At 39.5% G+C, this 20,633-nt stretch overlaps 1 protein-coding gene across 1 annotated transcript in view; it reads left to right on the top strand.

The window, feature by feature from the left end:
- Positions 1-3,238: 3,238 nt before the first annotated feature.
- ehd4 (EH-domain containing 4) overlaps positions 3,239-20,633 on the top strand; it is a 50,533-nt gene continuing 33,138 nt past the window's right edge. Inside the window, exons 1-3 of the mRNA XM_030719214.1 lie at positions 3,239-3,689; positions 15,752-15,928; positions 19,792-19,889. Of these exons, the coding sequence (XP_030575074.1) occupies positions 3,460-3,689; positions 15,752-15,928; positions 19,792-19,889 (505 nt within the window). The 5' untranslated portion in view covers positions 3,239-3,459. The remainder of the gene's footprint in view (positions 3,690-15,751; positions 15,929-19,791; positions 19,890-20,633) is intronic.

Genomic DNA, 20,633 nt, shown 5'->3' with positions numbered 1-20,633 from the left:
TTTCTTTTTCATTTGCTTCAGGCTTTCTCGCTCTGGGCTTTTATTTGGCACATATGCGCCCCCTAATGGTTGGTGTCGATACTGTTCTCAACAATAGTTTGAGGATATCAAGAGACGGCGGAAATCTGAGATGTGTGATGGAAAGCCTGATTAAAGAGACTCTTTTTTATAATATATACACATTAAACTAGAATTTCTTTTATTTATTTAATTTCAAACTCATGATCCTGTCTGATATTGTCTTCTCCTCCAAAACACTTTTCACACACTCTTCTTTCAAGATTGTCCCTACTCTATGTCTCTTCCTATTCACACCATGGCGAAATGCCTTGAATCCACCTCTAACGCTTTTGCCTTGTTTTCCTGCGCACAGAATAGATCTACCTTTCTTTTGTCCATCATATCATCCAACTCTCTTCTTTTACCAATCATAGTCCCTTCATGTAAAGTTCCTCCACTCCCAGCCACACTCCTGCCTTTCCTTCTGTCTTGCTGCCTCCCAACCCTTGCCATGGGGTAAGAGGCAAGGTACAGGGCTAACACAAACATTCACGCTCATATTCACACCTATGGACAATTTAGAATCACCGTATCACATTTTACATATCAGGACATAATAAAAAATCATCTTGTCCTTAGCAGGTCTTAAAATTAGGTGAATGCAACCTCAGATGAACTATAAAGCATGACATATTACATTGTGTCATTATTTATTTAACAAACACTAAAATGCAGAAGCCATGTGTGAAAAATTGAGTACACCCCATGATTCGGCAGCTTGTAGAACCACTTTTGGCAGTAATAAGTAATCATTTTCTGTACAATTTTATTTTCTCACATCATTGTGGGGGAATTTTGGCCCACTCTTTCTAACATAGTTACTTTAATTCATTAAGGTTTGCAGGCATTTATTTATGCACAGTTCTCTTAAGGTTCTGCCCCATCATTTTCAGTCAGGTTGAGGTTTGGACTTTGACCGGGCCATTGCAACACTTTGATTCTTTGCTTTTTCAGCCATTCTTTTTAGATTTGCTGGTGTGCTTGGGATCATTGTCCTGCTGCAGTGATACTTCAGTGATTATCAGAACACCCCTAAGCAAATTCACAAATTTTAGCGGAAGGGTTTGTGTGTCCCAGTGATCCCAGGGGATTTGTTGTCCAGGGGTTTTAGCCCCCTGTGGTAGGGTCTCCCAAGGCAAACTGGCCCTAGATGAGGGGCCAGACACCATAATTGAACATAAGGATGTCCATAAGTGCATGTGGCACCAGGACATCCTATATTGCAGGTCAATTGTATCATCAGATCTGTGGCCATAAGTTCTGGACACTCGGATGAAGAGAGGAGCTGAACTGTCAACTGATCACCACATGGTAATGAGTTGAAAAAGGTGGCAAGGGATAATGGTGGACAGACTCAGCGCACCTAAACATATAGTGAGGGTACGCTGGGAATGCCTGGCCACAGTCCACAAGATCTTCAACTCCCACCTCCAGCAGAACTTCAACAGCATTGCGAGAGAGGTTCAGGACATTGAATCCAAATGGACCATGTTCCCTACCTCCATTGCTGAGGCTGCTGCATGGAGCTACAGCTGCAAGGTGGTTGGTGCCTGTTATGGTGGTAATCCCTGAACCAGTTGCTGGACACTGGAGGAGCCATCAAGCTGAAGAAAGAGTCCTATCGGCCTTGGTTGGCCTGCAGGTCTTCAGAGGCAGCTGATGGGTACTGGCAGGCCAAGCAAATTCTGATTCAGCAGATTCGCCCTGAGTTTCTGATGGCTCTGGAGGTTGTAGGGCTGTCTTGTTGACACGCTTCTGCAACATTGTGTGAGATTGGGGTGGTCCCTCTGGATTGGCAGACTGGGGTGGTGGTTCATATCTTTAAGAAGGGGGACTGGAGGGTGTGCTCCAGCTATAGGGGTCTCACATTCCTCAGCTTACACGGGAAGCTCTGTGCCAGGGTGCTGGAAAGGATCCATTAGTCAAACCTAAGATTAAGGAAGCCCTCAGTGTTCCTCGATTCTTTGTCACGTCCTCGTTCTCTCTCTGTGCACGTCTAAGGGCAAGGGAGAACTGAGGCTATAAATGCACAAAAATTGGAAGAGTGGGGAACAGGTGGGTAAATAAACAGGTGCAACAAATCAAGGGAAACAAGATAAAGGAAGTAAAATTAAAATACAAAGCAGAAGAGACAAAAGACTACTTAAATAAATTGGGAAGTAACATAACACAGAGACGGAGAACAAGCAAGACACGGAAACACAAGTCACACAGGAATACACGGGAACTCAAGGAATTAAATAAAAATCAAACTATATCCATGAACAGAACCAAATGTGAAACTAAAAACTGAGAATATAAATATAGAACAACCAATTAGGATATGCTGTTCCAAGAAAAATGCAAAACTCAGCATAAACGATTCTCAAAACCAAAAGGAATCATAAAAACCCCAAAAACCTCAAAACCCTGGGTCCAAGACCAAGGGACCATGACGCACTGTCTAATATTAAAATTTGTTTGATGTTCTGAAGCATGGAACTGGGACAAATATGCAAAATAATTAAGAAATCAGGAAGTGGGCAAGTACTTTTTCACAGCACTGCACACATACATATTTAACATATTTTGTTGCTTTGTGTCTCATTTTCTTACTTCTTCTGAGAACATGGACAGGACTAGTGGAAAGTAACAGTACATTTACTTGAGTACTTTTCTGAAGTTTCAATGCACATATACTTTATTTACGTATTTCTGCGTTATACTGCTATCTACTTCTACTCCACGATAGTTTAGGCGTATGTATTATTATTACATTATTATAAATTAAGATACCCAGGAGTGTATAAGTAATTAAAATGATCTCCAGTTGCACCTTTAAAGGGATATACACATTAATTAATAATTAATTATGATCTAATATCTGCTATCACGTATATAATTCTGTATAATGAGCACTTCAGTACTTCTGTACTATTACTTCAGCAGGTTTATCAGGCTACATTTACTTACTTTTTACTTACTTTTATGTAATACATCTGTATGAGGGCTTAAAAACGCGTCCGTGTATTTAATGTCTACACAGATTTGTTTCTGATCAAATATTAGGATTTGCCACTAGATGTGGCAAAAGCACTGCTGTGCCACTCCACTGAAAATATCCTTGAAACGTTCCTGATGCGTGTGTGTGTGTGTGTGAGTCGGTGTCGTCTCGGGGGAAAGGGTGGTGCCCCAGGTAAACGCAGCAGCAGCAACAGCAGCGCGCACATCACAAACACACGCCCAAAACCGCACACAGAGGAGGCACAGTACTGAGAGCAGCGGAGACTCCCCGGTGCCGAACAAACACTCCCCTCCGCTCAGCCTGAAGGACGGAGCTCGCAGGGAAGGAGGCGAAAAGAGCCGCAACATTTGGAAACATCGAAACAAGGAAGTTGGATACAGAGCGCAGCAGGAAGCATGTTCAGCTGGGTCAAACAGGAGCAAGGTGGAAGCAACAAAGAAGGAGAGATGTATCAGACGGTAACGGAGGGACTGCAGACTCTCTACACCAAGAAGCTGCTGCCGCTGGAAGAGACGTACCTCTTCCATGACTTCCACTCCCCGGCCCTGGAGGCTGCTGATTTCCAGAGTAAACCCATGGTACTGTTGGTCGGCCAGTACTCCACCGGGAAAACCACCTTCATCAGGTAGTGACCAACAACTGACCAGTGTTGTTATCTGTGTAGAGGCTGCTTGGCAGAGAAATGCACCAGATGATGCAAGAACACATTAATTTGTGCTGCATCACCTGAATGACATTTGGTGGAACTTCGTGCCAGAGGTCGTTAAAATATCACAATTTAAGACGCGTTTGGTTTCAGACAAGCTTAAAGAAGTGGTACACATGCTGTAATGTGTCAAACAAATGTCTGAAGTCCTGTGGTGAATTCGGCTGGTATAATTTAACCCAAAGCAACTCTGTATTCTTGGCAACATACTAGTTCATGTGTGTGCTACCCCCAGAACCAGCGCAATCAGCATTTCCAAAAAAAAAAAAAAAACCCAAAAACCCAACAAAATAAACCACGAAAACTATATCTATATATATCTATCTATCTATAGATAGATGGATATAGATAGACAAAGAATATTGTGGCAGTCTATGTGTGAAGCCTTTTCAGATCGTTGAGGATCTTAAATAGGATATCTTTTCAGTGGATTTGCTCTCCTTCATTGTGCAAACAGCTGTTACACTCTTGACGTGATAGTGGAAACAGCCATCAGTAACAAATACACATGCTGAGGCTCATGGGTATTGTAGTGGACTGTTATGGATGACTGGGAGCACAGCCTTTACTTGTGCAAACAGAGTGAGGTTTCAACACTGCTGTGCCTTCATCAGGGTCAGAGTGAACAGAGACACGTAAGGCCAATCCAGGTGTTTGGATAAGTGTTAAAATGGCTTTTGAGGCTATTAGATAATGAGTCAAAGTTGCCATAGTTCCCAACACCACACCAGAAACACAGAGACTCCTTTAAATGTAAAAACTATGACACGTTCACACATCAGTTAGGTGTGACAGGCCAAAGTAAACATAATGACTATGTAAGTCCATGCTAGAGGGCTGACATCATTGCAGGAACACAAGAATACAGCCCTCTCTTAAAGGCCGTAAAGGTACAAAAAACCCCAAAATACAAATATGAGCATGTGTCACGGGGCAAGAAAATAGAGGAAATATGACAAAGTTTTTCATGTGCTACACCAAAAGGCTCCACTGTGTTCAGAGTATAAATTAAATATTTCTGTTAATGGTGCAATGAACCGATGATGTCACTGCTTTTTGGAGATAATGAGTTTTTTTTCTTCCCCAGAACTTTCATTGATGTTGCAGAGCCATCATTAACATGTCAGGCAATAGCATTTTTTTTTGTCATATTCAGATATACACATTATTAAAACTTTTTTTTTTCCAACATAAACCATGGAAACATATTAGTTAGTGCTTAAATTACCTAGTACTTTAAAACTCTGTTCAGTCAGTTAACCAGTGACAGTTGAGTTGACTATAATTGGTTGCCTTTCGTCTTTGTTCACTTTGGCTCTGCCGAATAATAATAATTACCTAACAACTGTTTCTGTAGCACTTCTTTAAACACACATTACAAAGTCCTTAAGACTTGGGAAAAGCCACATAAGAGTGGAAATCTGGGCTTGCGTACAAGCACATTTATACACACAATAGAACATACAATCAAGGGATGGCAAAAACCGTGGTCCAAATGAAGTTGTACATCACCGTACAACCATGACTGAAATGAAAGGGAACGAGACCAGGATAACTAAAACCAATAGAAAACATTTATGGAAAAGGCCGAACTATAGACATGTGTTTTCATCACAAAACACAGATTCACCCAATCTGATGGAATTAGGGGGGCTGTTCTAAAGGTACGGTCACCTTTGATTAAGAATGAGGAACAGTTAAAAGACCATGATAGTGAACAGGCTCAGCAGTTGGGATATATAAGCAGGGGCCTGGCCACGTAGGGCCTTTGTATGTGACACACATTTTAAAATGAATTTGAAATACCTCTGGAAGCTAAAGAAGGGATGTCTGACTGCCGTGATCTGGACCATCTGAAGACGAGCTAGGGAGGATTGAGCAGGTAGAAAGTGAGATACAGTATCGAGCTGAGAAGATCAGAGTGTGTACTAGAAACCGTGGCTGATAGATATGATTGCTGCAGTGATCCTTAGCTGAAAGAAACAAGGCTGGATGAACTCAGACGTGAGATTTAAATTTCAAATGCTGGTCAAAAACAGTATCAAAATCCTTATGATTGGATGTTACCAGTGAGAGGGTCCATGCAGTGACTAAACCACTTTAGTGAAACCATCAGTGCTGAGCACCTGGACCTCAGTTTCACGAGTATTACAGTGAAGGAAATTTCCAGCTAGTAATGCAGTGATTCTCAAATCCAGGCCTCGAGGTCCGGTGTCCTGAGATTTTAGATGAGTCCCTGATCCAACACACCTGAGTCAAATATAGAAGTCATTATCAGGACTCTGGAGAACTTGACTGCATACTGAGGGGGTAGTTCAGCCATTTGATTCAGGTGTGTTGGATCAGGGACACATCTAAAATCTGCAGGACACCGGACCTCGAGGCCTGGATTTGAGAATCACTGTAGTAATGGAATGAAGCATTAACTTCAGTTTGTTAGACTAAACAGTGAAGTATGGCTGAGTATAGTCAAGATAGCACTGTTACTACATGCCCTTGAAGGAGTTAAGCTGTTGGCCCAAAGGGAGCATATAATGGGAACAGAATTGGTCCAAGGATCTATCCTGGGAGGGCCCCTACATGAGAGAGGAGTTTAGACAGATGTGTACTTGTTAATATGAATGCTGAGATGTTTGTAAGAGATGTAAGATTACTAGCATTTGAGATAATAGCCTGATGAAGATACAGTACTGTGTCTTCACACTGTTTGCACACACAGGTAAAAGTTGTGAATCAAGTGGGCTCCGGTCACTTCTGTCATTTTAAAGTTTCCTGTTCTTGAGCTCGTGAGCGCTGCATTCAGCTGCATTCAGCTGCATTTTGCTGGAAGATGCTCTCAGAACCGCCTGTTTCTAACACCAGATCTGTGTCACACTCCTGCCACCGTGCTGTGTATTTACAGAGCGGGTGCCATTTTTTCTGTGGCTGTAGCGGACAGCAGTGATATTTCCTGTGTTTTTGTAATAAAGTCAGATCTGAAGCCAAGAGAAATGATGTTGGATGCAGGGCTGTGATTATGATTGTTTTCACTGACAGTAACGCTTCCTGTTCTCCTCTGGAGTCGTATTAAAATGTTAGACAATGCTGAAAATGTCCAAGCAGCAGTCAGAGAAAGATGAGCTAAATGAATCTCAGAGTTAACTTTTTAAAAGAGCTGAAATGATCTGGTATTAAAGATTCACGCAATTGAGTAGATGAATACAGGTAATTACACTGTCATTACTGTTTTGTTTTGACTTGCACTGTGTGAAGTATGTGATGTGGTTCATAAAAATTTTCTTCTTCTTTTTATCTTTCATCCATCCAGCCGTTGAAACCACACACAGAGGAAGTTGTGAAAATGTCTGAGGGAGAAATTCTTAGTGATTTCCTGATTTTTGGCCTGTAAGACTGAGCAAGCATCCTGAAAAACAGCCTAGGGAATTGATAGTATTTTCCCATCAATTTGGTTCAAACTGAATAGTGAGGATAAAAATGTTTGGAAAACTGAATGAGAACGCTGTAACCTGCAGACCTGTAACAAGTGTAATTAAATTGTTTCTGTCAAGAGTAAAAGTGCTTTGGAATACATCTTCATTGGGGATACATGCCAGGTTTGCGGAGATGTTGCCATTTATAGGTTCTACTTTCAATACTGGACCAATCCAAATAAAAATTTTTGACTAATAAAGAAGTTAGCTCCAAAAAGGATGAATATGTAGGGCCCAGATTAAAAGTATGCAGTTTTTTCCTTTATAGGCAAACTTAGGGAACAATGGTCCTTACCTTTGCTGCAGTTTACATTCAGATAATGTATTTGCAGTTATTTGGTTAGACTTGCAAATGATGAAGTGTAGATGAAGGATTCAGATTCAGATAGTTTACAGGCATCTTCATTCAGACAGTGACCGTGTTAATCAACTTATTCTTCTTTCAGCTGCTCTCTTTAGGGGTTGCTACAGTGGATGATCAGCCTATCTATCTATCTATCTATCTATCTATCTATCTATCTATCTATCTATCTATCTATCTATCTATCTATCTATCTATCTATCTATCTATCTATCTATCTATCTATCTATCTATCTATCTATCTATCTATCTATCTATCTATTGATAGATACACAAACACACACACAATTCAATTTTAATGAGAGACACAAGTCCACATTACCAGTGGAGTTCTCAGTTTGTACAGTTTTAATGGCTTTTGGAATTTCCTCCTGTTTGTTTTATATGCTGCACTCCTGATAACATTAGCTTAAAATAGCCATAGAGGGCATTGTGTCTGTGCTTGCTTTTACTCTCATGTCATTAATAGGTCTTTAGTTTTTTTTAGCTGTGTATCCCTACACAATTGCTTTTTTCCCCACAGAAATGTTACAGCATTTAAACTCCTTGCAGAAACAGATCATGCTGTACTGAAGTTGGTAAATAGAAAATGACTCAAATCCACTAAAATTACGAGAACCTGTTCTCTCTGCGGGACCCAAGCTCTGCTGAGACACAATTCTCAAAAGTGTGTTGGTCTCAGACGTAAGATTCCTATAGTAGAAATGCACCTTGCAGTTACCAAATAGCAGGGTGATCCTAGATTGGCCAATTTTCTAAAGGAGTTTGGCATTACTTCCCCTCTTTAGACATATTTAATTATTATTTAATCTTAATGACTTAATCACTAAGGTTGTAACATTCTAACCACCTCATGGATAAGCTGTTAGGAGAGTTTGCATGCTCTGCCTGTGTTTCCTTGAAAGTTATAGCCAGGTTTTCTTCAGTTTAAAGTAGGTTTTAAACAGAAAGATATTTGGATGTATGCTTTTGATGTTGAAGAAAAACTGGATTTACTGACTTCTGGTGGTAAATCCAGCTGACAGAAAAATCATGCGTACAGTTCAGAGAGTTTTGTTTGGTTACCAGTGCAGCTTTCTCACTTTATTATCTTCATGATGACAAGCTGGTGCTGTGCCAGTGTCCTCAGAACCTGGTTAACAGCAGTTTCTCTGACAGCAGAGAGCTGGGACTTACAATATGTCAGCCACAGTCAGTAACCAAATCTGAGTTTATTGAAGCTGAAGGATATTAACACTTGTTGGAGCAGCACTGACTGAAATGTGTGTGTAGAATCAAGTATTTGCAGTACTTATCTTCCAATGATACATTTTCTGAATTAAATCGAACCTTTGTGTAATGAAAAGTGGTAGTTTAAGAAATGCTTATCATATTTTCTGCAAGTAATGTAAAATAATTTCATTTCCACTTGTTTTCCTAGTCAGAAACACAATTATCCAATCCAGTCATTACGACACTAACTGAATAGGTTGGAGACCATGTATAACCTTAGCTACGATGATGTCACCCACCGGGTTCTTAAGTCCTGGTTTGAAGCCTTGAGACGAGTGTTTCCATCGGTGTGAGGGGGCAGATGTGATTGTGAAACTGCACGCACATTGGCTAACAACTTGTCAATTACAAGTTGTCAGCATATAACTTGTGATTGTATAATCCTTTCTGACTCTTAGAATGACCAAATTTCACAAAATGGACTTAATATTTATTCAGTATAATCTGAAATGACTGACTGAGCCCATAAACTCATCAAGTGCTTACAGAGGAGAAGCCTGAGACATCTGTGCACTTCTGTAGACTTCTACAGAGTTCTTTCTGCAACCACAAGTATCACCCTCTGGTGGCTGTTAAAAAGGATCCAGATTTAAGGCACTTCAACATCGGCTTTACATCTCAAACCTGGAAGCTATGCCCATCTTTCATGCTATCTATGTTTAGAGCTTACAATGCTTGCTTTATGCCACATAGTGTTTTTGGGTGTGTTGAGGCTGAAAACTTTGTTAATGGAATGGCAACTGAAATAAGGCCCATTCATATCTCCAGATGAGTAAGGAGTGAATTATATAGTGCAACAAACTCAGAGCAGGGGTCATCACATTGCAGTTACAGTTCAAGCTTATCTCATGGCTGCAGAGAGAGAGAGAGAGAGAGAGAGAGAGAGAGAGCATATGTGTGTGTGTGTGTGTGTGTGTGTGTGTATGTTGAGTAAAAACAAGCAGACCAGCAGATCTGACCTGCAATCCGTTTAAGTCTTACACAAGCTACACAGAAACGTTGGCAGTTAGTGTGTGCGTGCATGTGTCTGTGGGGTGGGGGGGTGAAGGGACAACTGAGGCCCCACCTTACCCTGGAAAGCTGTGAATCATGGGAACATGTTGCCAGTAAATTGCAGAGTCAACATATTTCCTCTTCTTGTCTTAAATGGGTGAAATGAAACCTGTAGCGTCAACTGTGCTCTGGTGAATGGCCCAAGAGCCACAAACAGGTCATAGTATGTTCTGCATGGAAGGTAGTGGTAATCTGACCAAATCCTATTCAACCTTTTTTTCTAATATTATCATTTTGTATGTAGGTGAACTGATGATGAATATCAGCATATTTTCTATAATGTATTTTCCTTTAATCGTATCAAAAATCACAGTTTCCTACACAAATGAACACTACATAAAAATTGCAGACAAGCTACCAAACAGTGCAACTATAAAGATAATCATAGAGTTACTGAACACAACTATAAGGATACACTCGCTGAATCCATATTTGTGTGTGAACACAAATACTGCACGGTAAAACATCACCGTGCAGTATGGGAAAGGAAAACTGCTCATGCAAACTTCATGAATGACAGAAGTCATTATTTTTCATAGGAAAGCCAACAGATGAATAAAATTATCTCTAAATATATTTGTGAGAAGCAGTTTGAGCTTTAAACCATCAGAGTGATGACATTTTCTAAAATTTAGAACATTTTGGCTTGCTGTCATTTTTGGCTTTAAAGTTATAGTTAGGTTAAGGTTAGGATATAGGTTTGTGGTTGTTAAACTTCAGGGTAAGAGGCTCTGGAATGCATTAGTATCAGTGAATGTTCTCAAAGATTGCTGTGCATGTATCTGTGCCCCTCTACCTACAAAGAAAGTGGATCAGGTAGTAGTTACTGTACAGAAAAACTCTTAGCTAAAATATGAGAGAGACTCATCTCAACAACCTCAAAGTCAGCACTGTACTAACGTGGGTCCTCAGGAGTTTACCTGCCAAGTTTGAAGCAGATTGGATGAATGGTTGTCAAGATGGGAGAAAAAAAATCACAGGGAAAAAGCAGGTGCACAGTATTACAGTCAGTGACGTGCAGTCAGGGGAGGCAGGTGAGGCACGGCCTCGCCTGTCATCGTGGAAATATAAAATTTAAAAATAAATTAAATGGATATATTCATTCAGTGATTTGTATTTTAAAGTTCTTTTCCATTTAACTACACCATTTTTAGATTAGTTTTTTCAAAATCGCTGAATTTTCGCATTTGCCGGTCAAATACTAAGAGACGAACGGTGAGGCACCAGCCCGGCGAGCCGCACCACGGATTGCGCAATCCGTGGTGCGGCTCAGTATAGTCATTGCCAATGACTACTAACTGTGCTGGCATGCTATGCAGTGAGACCGGATTACTTTCCCTTTGCATGTGGCTATTAAAATGTTCTAACACTTTTACTATATGAACTAAATTTCCATATTTTAGCTGGTGTATATAATGCACAGTTTTTTTTTTTTTTTTTTCATTAACAACTGTATGTGTGTGTAATGCATTCTTGTGTTGAGCGATCATGAAACTGCTGCGAAGAGACACTAGGGGAGGCACGCCGTTCTCGTGCCTCATGGTAGGGGGCGCTGGTGATCCCAGGGACTCTACGACTCCTCGGCGGCAAGCTACCATAAACAGTTAGCAAGGCCAGTTAGTTTTTCCTGTTGCTTGGCCTTATGTTCAACATGGAAGATTACATAACTCAACTGAAAGAATTTTCTAAACTGGACTTTCAATCGAAGCAGAAGATAATAATTAAAGGAAGACCAACACCGTAGCTAAAAGGTTTGCTTCAGACTATGTTAATGTTAAACAAAACAACTGTTGCCAATCAAATGGTGAATAAGCTATATGTTTGTAAATCTGATGTGATGACGTCAGTGCCTCACCAGTCACGACCCTCACCGCACGTGACTGATTACAGTGCATATATTCCACAAATTCCCAAACTGCAGCTGAGGTGAAAGTCCTTGTGGATCAGTAGCTGAGTGAAAAAATGAGGGCTGAGATTGACTAAACTGTACGGCCGTGACATGTGACATTAAACCAGCTCAGCAGTTTCACACATAGTGGTGTAGCCTGTGGTTTTCCATCTTTGGTTCTTGTCCACTCTTTGATGTCTGCACTGTCCACAAAGACAGGAGATGACGGGATAGAGACTCCCAGTGCCCCTCTCTTCCTTCCTTTCTCACTTTTCTTTAACAAGGAAAAGCATGTGGAAAAGTAGACAAGGTCGGTGTTAAGATGAAAGGAAAGGAAAAAGATTTATTTTCAAAGTCTTTGCAAACACAGCTGCTCCCTGGCAGAGTTCAGAGGACCTATGAGACTGAACGGCAGAAACAGGCCAATGGCATATTTTTGTGACAGTAGATCTGTGAGTTCCTGTGGTATCAAATTAAAAGCTGAACTGCTACTAAATACAGAAGAAAATAATTTCAATCATCAATTAATCATTCAATCAAGCAAAAAAATGTTAAAATGTGCTGTTTCAGCTTCATAAAATATGTGAATATCTGATTCTTGTCAAATGCGATCATAACCTGAATAGCTTGGAGCTTTAGACTGAGTGAAATCAGATTTATTAAACATATCGCCCCGACCTATCTCTGTCATCTAACTGCTGTGTGGCAGGCAGGATTGGACCCCAATGCAGGACTCAGGAAATGTGGAACTTAGATTATGCAGCTTTATTTTCTGAATGCGCTGGAAACTTGAAACTAAGAAACTTGGCACTTTACACTTAAGGCGCACACAGAGGGGACTCGTGACAAGGATTTGACAGTGTAACAACAATGTACAATGTACATCCTGTATAATGACAATAAAGGCATTCTATTCTATTCTATTCTATTCTAAAGAATCTCTTAAAGGAAAACAAAACTGAAATTTACGGTTCAAAAAGTCCAACCCAAAACGCTGGGTCAATAGACCCAGGATATTGACAGTTTAATTATACTTAATGGGTGAGACAGCTGTTTGTTGTATTCAACCAAAAAAAAAAAATCACATAGGGTTGCTATCTGACCCCTGTGAAGCTGATTCTTAATGTTCCTAATGGTAAATAATCCACAATTAAATTAAACTAAACATTAGGTCACTCATTAAGTCCCTGTTAGTAAATGATTTAATAATTGATCAACATACTGATTGATTCTGCTTTACAGAGACCTGGTTACAGCAGGATGAATATGTTAGTTTAAATGAATCAACACCCTCGAGTCACACTAACTGTTAGAATGCTCGAAGCACAGGCTGAGGAGGAGGAGTAGCAGCAACCTTCCACTCCAGCTTAGCAATCAAAGACCCAGATGGTTTGAATTCATTTGAAAACCTGACTCTTATCTTATCAGAAAAGTAAAAAAAAAACAGTTTTAGTTGTTGTTATCCATCATCGTCCTGGCCCTTATTCAGAGTTTCTGTCTGACTTTTTATCTGATTTTCTGCTCAGATCAGATAAAATAATTATTGTAGTGTTTTGGGGTGTTTTTTTCTGGATTTTTGGTTGATATTCCAGACTTCTCACATCCAAAGAAGGGATGAAATAATTATTTCCCCCACAGCATTACACTGAGTCTTTGAGTATGTTGCCAAAAAACAAAACTGCGTGTCTCGACTCTTATATTATGTCTCATTTCAGATATTTTTGATTGTACACTTCTGTGCAGTACACATTATTTGACTGTGATTGTTACGCTAGCTACTGAATTGATGAATATTTGCAACTTACTTATCTTACTATGTTGTACTTACTATTTCTGACTACACATAATAGGGCTAATAAATTATCCTGCAGTCTAAAGAATTTAACACACAACATGACAATGCTTGTAATGTGTGGTTAGCTCACTTGATTGTCCTTCTTCTGGCTGAAAATAGTTTTGGTAGTCCCCACTCCTTTTCCAACATGGAGCCAAGATGGCAACTATTGAGGAAGAAGAGTGTATACTTTTTGACCAATATGAGCATAGAATCTGAGTACTTGTAATGCACTCCATGTAGCTGTAATTATATATATCCATAATAGTAAGTTCTTGTTTTAGTGCATAGCTTCATCAGTCTTCATCAGTTTAAAAAAAAAACAAAACAAAAAAAACCCAACTAAAATTGTACTAAAATAAACTACTTTTGGCCGCTCCCTTATTCACAAGGGGTTGCCACAGCAGGTTTTGCATGTTTGATTTAGCAGATTTTTATTATGTTGGAGTTTCTTCCTTTCATAGCCCCAAAAGGGATTTCTGTCTCCTCCTGGGATCAAACTTAGGATCGAACAATAAAATCTTAAAATATAAAGAACACACTTAAGTTTATGTAATCATATTTTCAAAAAGAATTACTATTTATCCGTATGCTTGAAGAAGAAAGTGTAAATATCACTTCAGCTGACAATAAAGTTACTTGGTTGTTGTTCTTGGTTGTACTCAAACTACGAGGAATTAATTAATGGGTGTTTTTAGTACTTCTACCAGCCCCACTGAAGATAACCTGTCTGATTTGGCAGAGCCATGCAGACCTTCCCTCCTTCTTTGTAAAATTCCATGATTTGTTGGATACAATTCAGGCAGAAGCTGATGAATGAGTTCACTTACAGTTTGTGAGAGGCTTCTGTTACGAAAACCTTTTGAACTTGATATTATTGTATGAACCATTTTACTTGAAACATCCCTTTCGGAGAGCAGTTGCACATATATTACAACTGCACGTAATTTATTTTAGCGGACATCTAATCTGCATTACTGTATGCAGTCCATTCTCATGCCAATGCTTTAGTTTCTGCCTGCACCACCCTAATCTGACCCAATCTTTCCTTTAATTTTCAGACCATAGCTACCATATTTTTGTCTTTTGTGTACTTTTATTTGTACATGCTAATTTAGCACTTGGTACAGTATTACATATTATGCTTCTTTCTCACCAAAGTCCAGGAAAATGTGCTGTATTGATCTAACAATCTTTTTTTGGTTCTGAGTGTCTCCTGCATTGAATGATCTTTTTAATTCGTGTCAGAACTTTGTTCCTTTTTTTCTTAATAAACACAAGCCTCCAAAAACTATTAATTTGTCATTTTAGGCCCCTCCAGTTTTTTTTTTATTAGCACTGTTTATGGGTAAAACATCTTGAAGTTTTGAAAAGTTAAGAAAAAAACCTACAGCCCTTGGGGTCACAGTATACTCTGTAAATTTAATCATTCTGGGCTGACTAAGATTTCAGTGTGGACATCAGGAGTGGTTTGGTAAATTATTATTGTTTATTGTTGTTATTATTACCTTTTTCTAGTTCACGGTTTAGCGCTAAATTTGCCCTCAACAGAGCATGTTCAAGAAAAGTAAACAGTTTGTGTGACCTCTGTATTTCGTCATGTTTTCCACCGTATTGAACCTGTTTTTGCTGCATGTGCTTTCCAGGTCATTCAGGGAAACATGTTTTTTTTCAGTTAGCACAGTTGTAATGCGTCTGTGTGTGCACAGATGCATGTATAGAAACATGTAAAGGTTGGATTTTTGGATTTAAACACAAAAACAATGAACTGACCCTAACATTGCAGCAGGCAAAAGATCATTGCAAAGTTATGAACTACACAACAGCCACTAAGGTTTTTTTGACCTACTCTTATTGACATTTTAGTAAAATGCAAACATACAAGTACGCTAAGATCCTGAAAGTCGTTACATTTGGCATCACTGATTCTGCAGAAATCAGCAGTGAAGTTCATTGAGAGTCGACAGTGAAGTGTTTGCTGCTCTTATCTTATTAGTAGAAAAAGTTAAAAGGTAACAATGAATCTTGATTTGTTTTTCTTCATCAGGTGAAATGAGCTCCACATGAGAAAGCACTACATCTTATATTCTGTCTTTGCTCCAGGTATCTATTGGAGCAAGATTTCCCTGGGATGCGGATCGGTCCAGAGCCAACCACTGATGGCTTTATAGCGGTGATGTATGGCGAAAACGAGGGGGTGGTCCCAGGCAACGCTCTCGTGGTTGATCCCAAGAAACCCTTCAGGAAACTGAACGCATTTGGAAACTCCTTCCTCAACAGGTAGAGACATGCACACATTAAATCAGCAAAAACTCAGCTTAAAAAAACCCTCCATTCATGATTTTCATTTAATCCTCTGAGGTCTAAGTCATGGGTGGTAACCCTAACCTTAACCCTACCCTAAGACTTGGCCAGAATGGACTTATTTGGAAAAAATGTGAATAGTTTTTCTTGATTATTTTTGTTCTCTGATTGCCAAACAGTTTAATAAAAACAAAAATCTTCATATTTGCCTAGGGTTAGATTTAGGGTTAAGGTTGGGGTCATCACCAGTGACAACGCAAACCTCAAAGGATTAAAAATCTACATGTATGATTAGACTTTAGAGGTCTTACATAAGTATAAAAATATGATAACATAAAAATGCAAGTTTTTCAGAAAAAAACAAACAAAAACAAAACATTGATGCACTTCTGCTGGTAAAGACTAGGTAGTCAGATAGTTAGCTAAACCTAGTTTCTGTTTTTTTTTTTCACATTTAAGAGGCTGTTTTGATTCTCTGAGTTAAAATTTCCAAGCATTCAGTATGTTACAGTAATAAAAATAAATGTTATTATCTTAAGTTGAGGTTTCATTTATTAAAGGGGACTTATTTTGCTCTTGTGTGATTCAGCTGCTTTTCCAAAGCTGGATTTCAAACCAGCAGATTGTGAACAGTGAGGGAATTCTTTGAGTTTTTAGGAGACCAAAACAAACAATAATCAGCTGACTAAAATGTAGCTCCACCAAAAGCACACCAGAGCGCCTTTGGAGCTGCTACAAGACTGTTTAATGCACAATAATAATAATAATAATAATAATAATAATAATAATAATAATAATAATTTGATTTTATCCATGTTTGGATATTTGCATGTTAGTTATTGGCTATTATTCCTTTTATTAGGAATTAATATTGTTAATGTGTGGTGTTATGTCTGTGTTGAAGCTGCTGTGGCAGTGTCATTTCCTGCAAAGGATTAATAAATCATCCAGCGATCATTCTGCCGATCTAAAGTCAACCAGTCGATTGGTCCATTTACTGAAGAGCTGTCAGGATGTTTACCTGCTGATCTCCAGAGCCATTAATCATTTTGATCACTGATCATTACGCTCAGTTAAATTTTTCATCAAGCTTGTGAGGTCATTGATGAAATGTGGTACATAATGACTGAGAAAACTGTTAAGCTCTCCTGATGGAAAGAAAGCAAGAATCAGAAAAGTGGAATGACTGAGATGGGTTGTAATTTATTTGCTGTCTTTTCTCTATAGCTTTTATTCATACAGACAGAGCACAGAGAGGTTGGATAAATGAGATGGGTGCTGACTGATGTGACATTAGAGACCTCAGCGCTCCACCCAGTTCTCAAAGACCTTGACCCTTAAATTTAATCCTTAAAAAATAATTACATTTGATTGCAGACTTGGCCTTACTTCCTGATTTTGGAGCTGTTTGGATTATTGTCACTCCATTTCACTACTTTGACACACACAGACACACCCAAGAACCAAAGTAGCCAAATCCAGAGGGATGTGAAAACACTTATTATGCCCACAGTGCAATGGGGTCAGTTTACATATAATATTCTACTGGTTTAAGCCTGAAAATCTATGCATAGCTGTACAGTAGATGGCCTGCATTCATGTGCAATGCACTTTACATCTATGCACTTTTTATTTTTAATTTTTGTTGACACTCTTGTGACCTTGCTCCCAATTTGGCAGTCACCATTCCCTGAGCACAAAGAAATCCTGGCACTTCCTCCCAATTCTGTCACCGCTTTCCTCAAAACATTTACAACGTGGGAAGTGACCTCTCTCACCCCACGCTAACATATAAACACACTGCTAGCTGTCAGATTCCAGACTTGGTGTCAGGTATTTAAATTTAGCTAAAACCACTCCTGTCCAAACATATTTCCTCTGTCCAGAAATATGTCTAAGAGCAGAAGTGAGGAAGTGGACAGAAATGTGTGTGTGTGTGTCAGTGTGTACCTGAAGCATTCCTTAAACCAGAAATCAAGTCTTGTCCCTTTGCGACCCTCTACAATAAGTTATTGTTTCCAGGGGGAAGTGTGTGTGCGTCACCGTGTGACAATATGGTGGTTTTGTTTTTTCCCACTGCCAGCCTTCTGCATCCCTGATGAGTCGAGGCAATTTATAGCTGCTGTAATCTCTCAGCTAAATTTAGCCTTTAGGTGACAGGGAGATTAGAAGTACCATGACCAGAACCTGGCAGATAAAAGGGAGAACAACAATAATAGCCACTGGGTAATAATAAACTAGTAATGCAAAGGAAATAAAAAAAAAACTACTCAGTAAAGCATAGCATATAAAAGATGGATGTAGCCACAGTGATGTCACCCATTGGTGACGACACCACATAGCAAACCATGTTGCTTCTCAGATTTTTAGCAGCATACCTCAAGGAACATGGTCCCTGCCTGCTCCAGGTCCACATGTAGACTGGATGGGCAAACTCCCACACACACCTGAATATCCTTTAGAGGATAAAGAGATGGTCCAGGGTTCCACAACCAGGACAAAAAACACATTGGTGAGAGCATATATAATTTTATTTATATGCTTTATATATTTTATATATATAATTTTTAAAAAATCAGACTGTAAACATGCTTTTTAATACTATAAAGTTGAACATTATGGAGATTATATGGATTGACTTGACTGAAGCCAGCCTCAAGTGGTCACTCCAGGAACTGCAGCTTTAACTACATACAGATGGCAAGCTACTTTACAGAACGATCTCTGGAGCTTGAAAAAGGCGACTGGACTTCTTTTTGTTTCTTGAAGACGTTTCACCTCTCATCCGAAAGGCTTCTTCAGTTCTCAACCAAATGGTGGAGAGACCCAGGTATTTAAACCCCTGTGGGCGTAGTCCCCTGGAGGTGGTTATGACCCTCTATTGATCATGTGCGTGAACACATGTGCCCAGGTGTGAAGAGGGCGTGGGTCATATTTAATCAGTGGTTTCAGTTGAAACCAATTTAGGACTCCGCTCCATTGTTTCCTGTGGCCTATTGAGGTCACTGGAACAAAGGTGTGAATGGGGGTTGAGACGTCTGGGAAGGGAGCTCAGGACAGCACTGTAAGCGGGGGAAAGTTGGTGACGTAATCCACCTCCTCTGTTCAATGATGGTTGTTCACAGTGGACATAGATGGCTTCTTTCACTCCTCTTTCAAACCATCTGTTTTCCCTGTCAAGAAACAAAAAGAAGTCCAGTCGCCTTTTTCAAGCTCCAGAGACTACTATGACCTGGATAACTGAGAATCTACACAGACATATTTACAGAACGATCTTTCTTTCTTTCTTTCTTTCTTTCTTTCTTTCTTTCTTTCTTTCTTTCAACCATTTTAAGTCTTATTGAACACTGTTTGACCCCTGCCCCACCCCACCCACCTTTTGTTTTAACCCAGATCATGGTGACGCCCCAAGAAAGTCATTCATCAGGCAGCTATTATCACACAGCAACCTTTGTATCCTGCTGCATGTCACAGATAAACCTCCTCCATTTCAGCCCGAGGAAGACTCACAACAGTTGTGACAGTGACAGGCTCTACTGACAAAACCTCCCTTTTTCCTTCTTGTATTATTTGTTATAAATTCATCTTGCATCTACATTGATAATTTGAAGTAATTGGTAGTTTCCCAAGCTGTGCTTTGTTTGTTTGAGGTTAAGCCAGATAGTTCATTCATCCCTTCATCCATTGTGAACATTATCATTTAAATTTTATTCCTTCAGCTGTTCAGTCCAGTAAACTGAGTATGAATATCAGATTGTCAGTTATTGAAAATGTTGAGTGGAAAGGGCACTTCTGACCAGCTGACAGTGAAACATCATACCTCTGTGTTGTGTGTTCAGGTTTATCTGCTCCCAAATGCCCAATCAGGTTCTTCAGAGTATCAGCATCATCGACACTCCTGGTATTCTGTCTGGAGAGAAACAACGAATCAGCAGAGGTAGGGTGTGTGTGTATGTGTGTATATGTTGGCACCCAACCTTCAGTTTGTTGTGTTGTTGCATAATAGTCCTTGACATTTCTTCACTTCCTTATATTGTATTAGGTCAGTGAGGAGCTGACCTCAACATTTCAGAATTTCATTTTAAGGGCAGTTTGTGAATTTGTCTTTTTGTTTTGACCAAGTCAAGTAAACTGCATTAGCGTCATTAAATATCAGTGGACATTTTTCTAGACTAAACAATGACTCAGTTTTTGAGGAAATTAATAGGCGTGGGTCACTAATTATTGGAAAGATTTTGATAAATACTGGTGAGGATTTTGCACCAACTCAAGACAAAAAAAAATCCCCAAACTTCTCAGATCCAATTTTTTTACTTCTCAGAGGAAGAGTTTGGGAATCTCACCTTTCGATCCACCCTCTAGAGAAATGTAACTGTGCTAACATTTAACCTAAAAAGTTCTTGTGAAATTCTGTCTCTCTTTCTCTCACTTCCTTCTTTGTCTCACAGTCTGTTTCCTCCAATGAATCAGTGTTGCTGATGTAAGGTTATAAATGCAGATCTGAAACCAGAGGCACTGATTCAGAGCATGAGCGCAGGAAATGAATCCATGCCAACAAAGAGAGTTACACATCTGCAATCATGTAACGTCACTTAGGTTCTTAAACTGGATGTAGTAATGTGTTTTGACTCCACCGCCCTTTTTGTTGAAAATTTTGACCTGAATTGATGTATTTGGTGTC

Source organism: Archocentrus centrarchus, chromosome 22 (genome assembly GCF_007364275.1).
Source record: "Archocentrus centrarchus isolate MPI-CPG fArcCen1 chromosome 22, fArcCen1, whole genome shotgun sequence".
Classification (NCBI taxonomy): Eukaryota; Metazoa; Chordata; class Actinopteri; order Cichliformes; family Cichlidae; genus Archocentrus; species Archocentrus centrarchus.
Note: the sequence above shows the minus strand (reverse complement) of the source record. Positions and strands in the feature narration are given on the sequence as shown.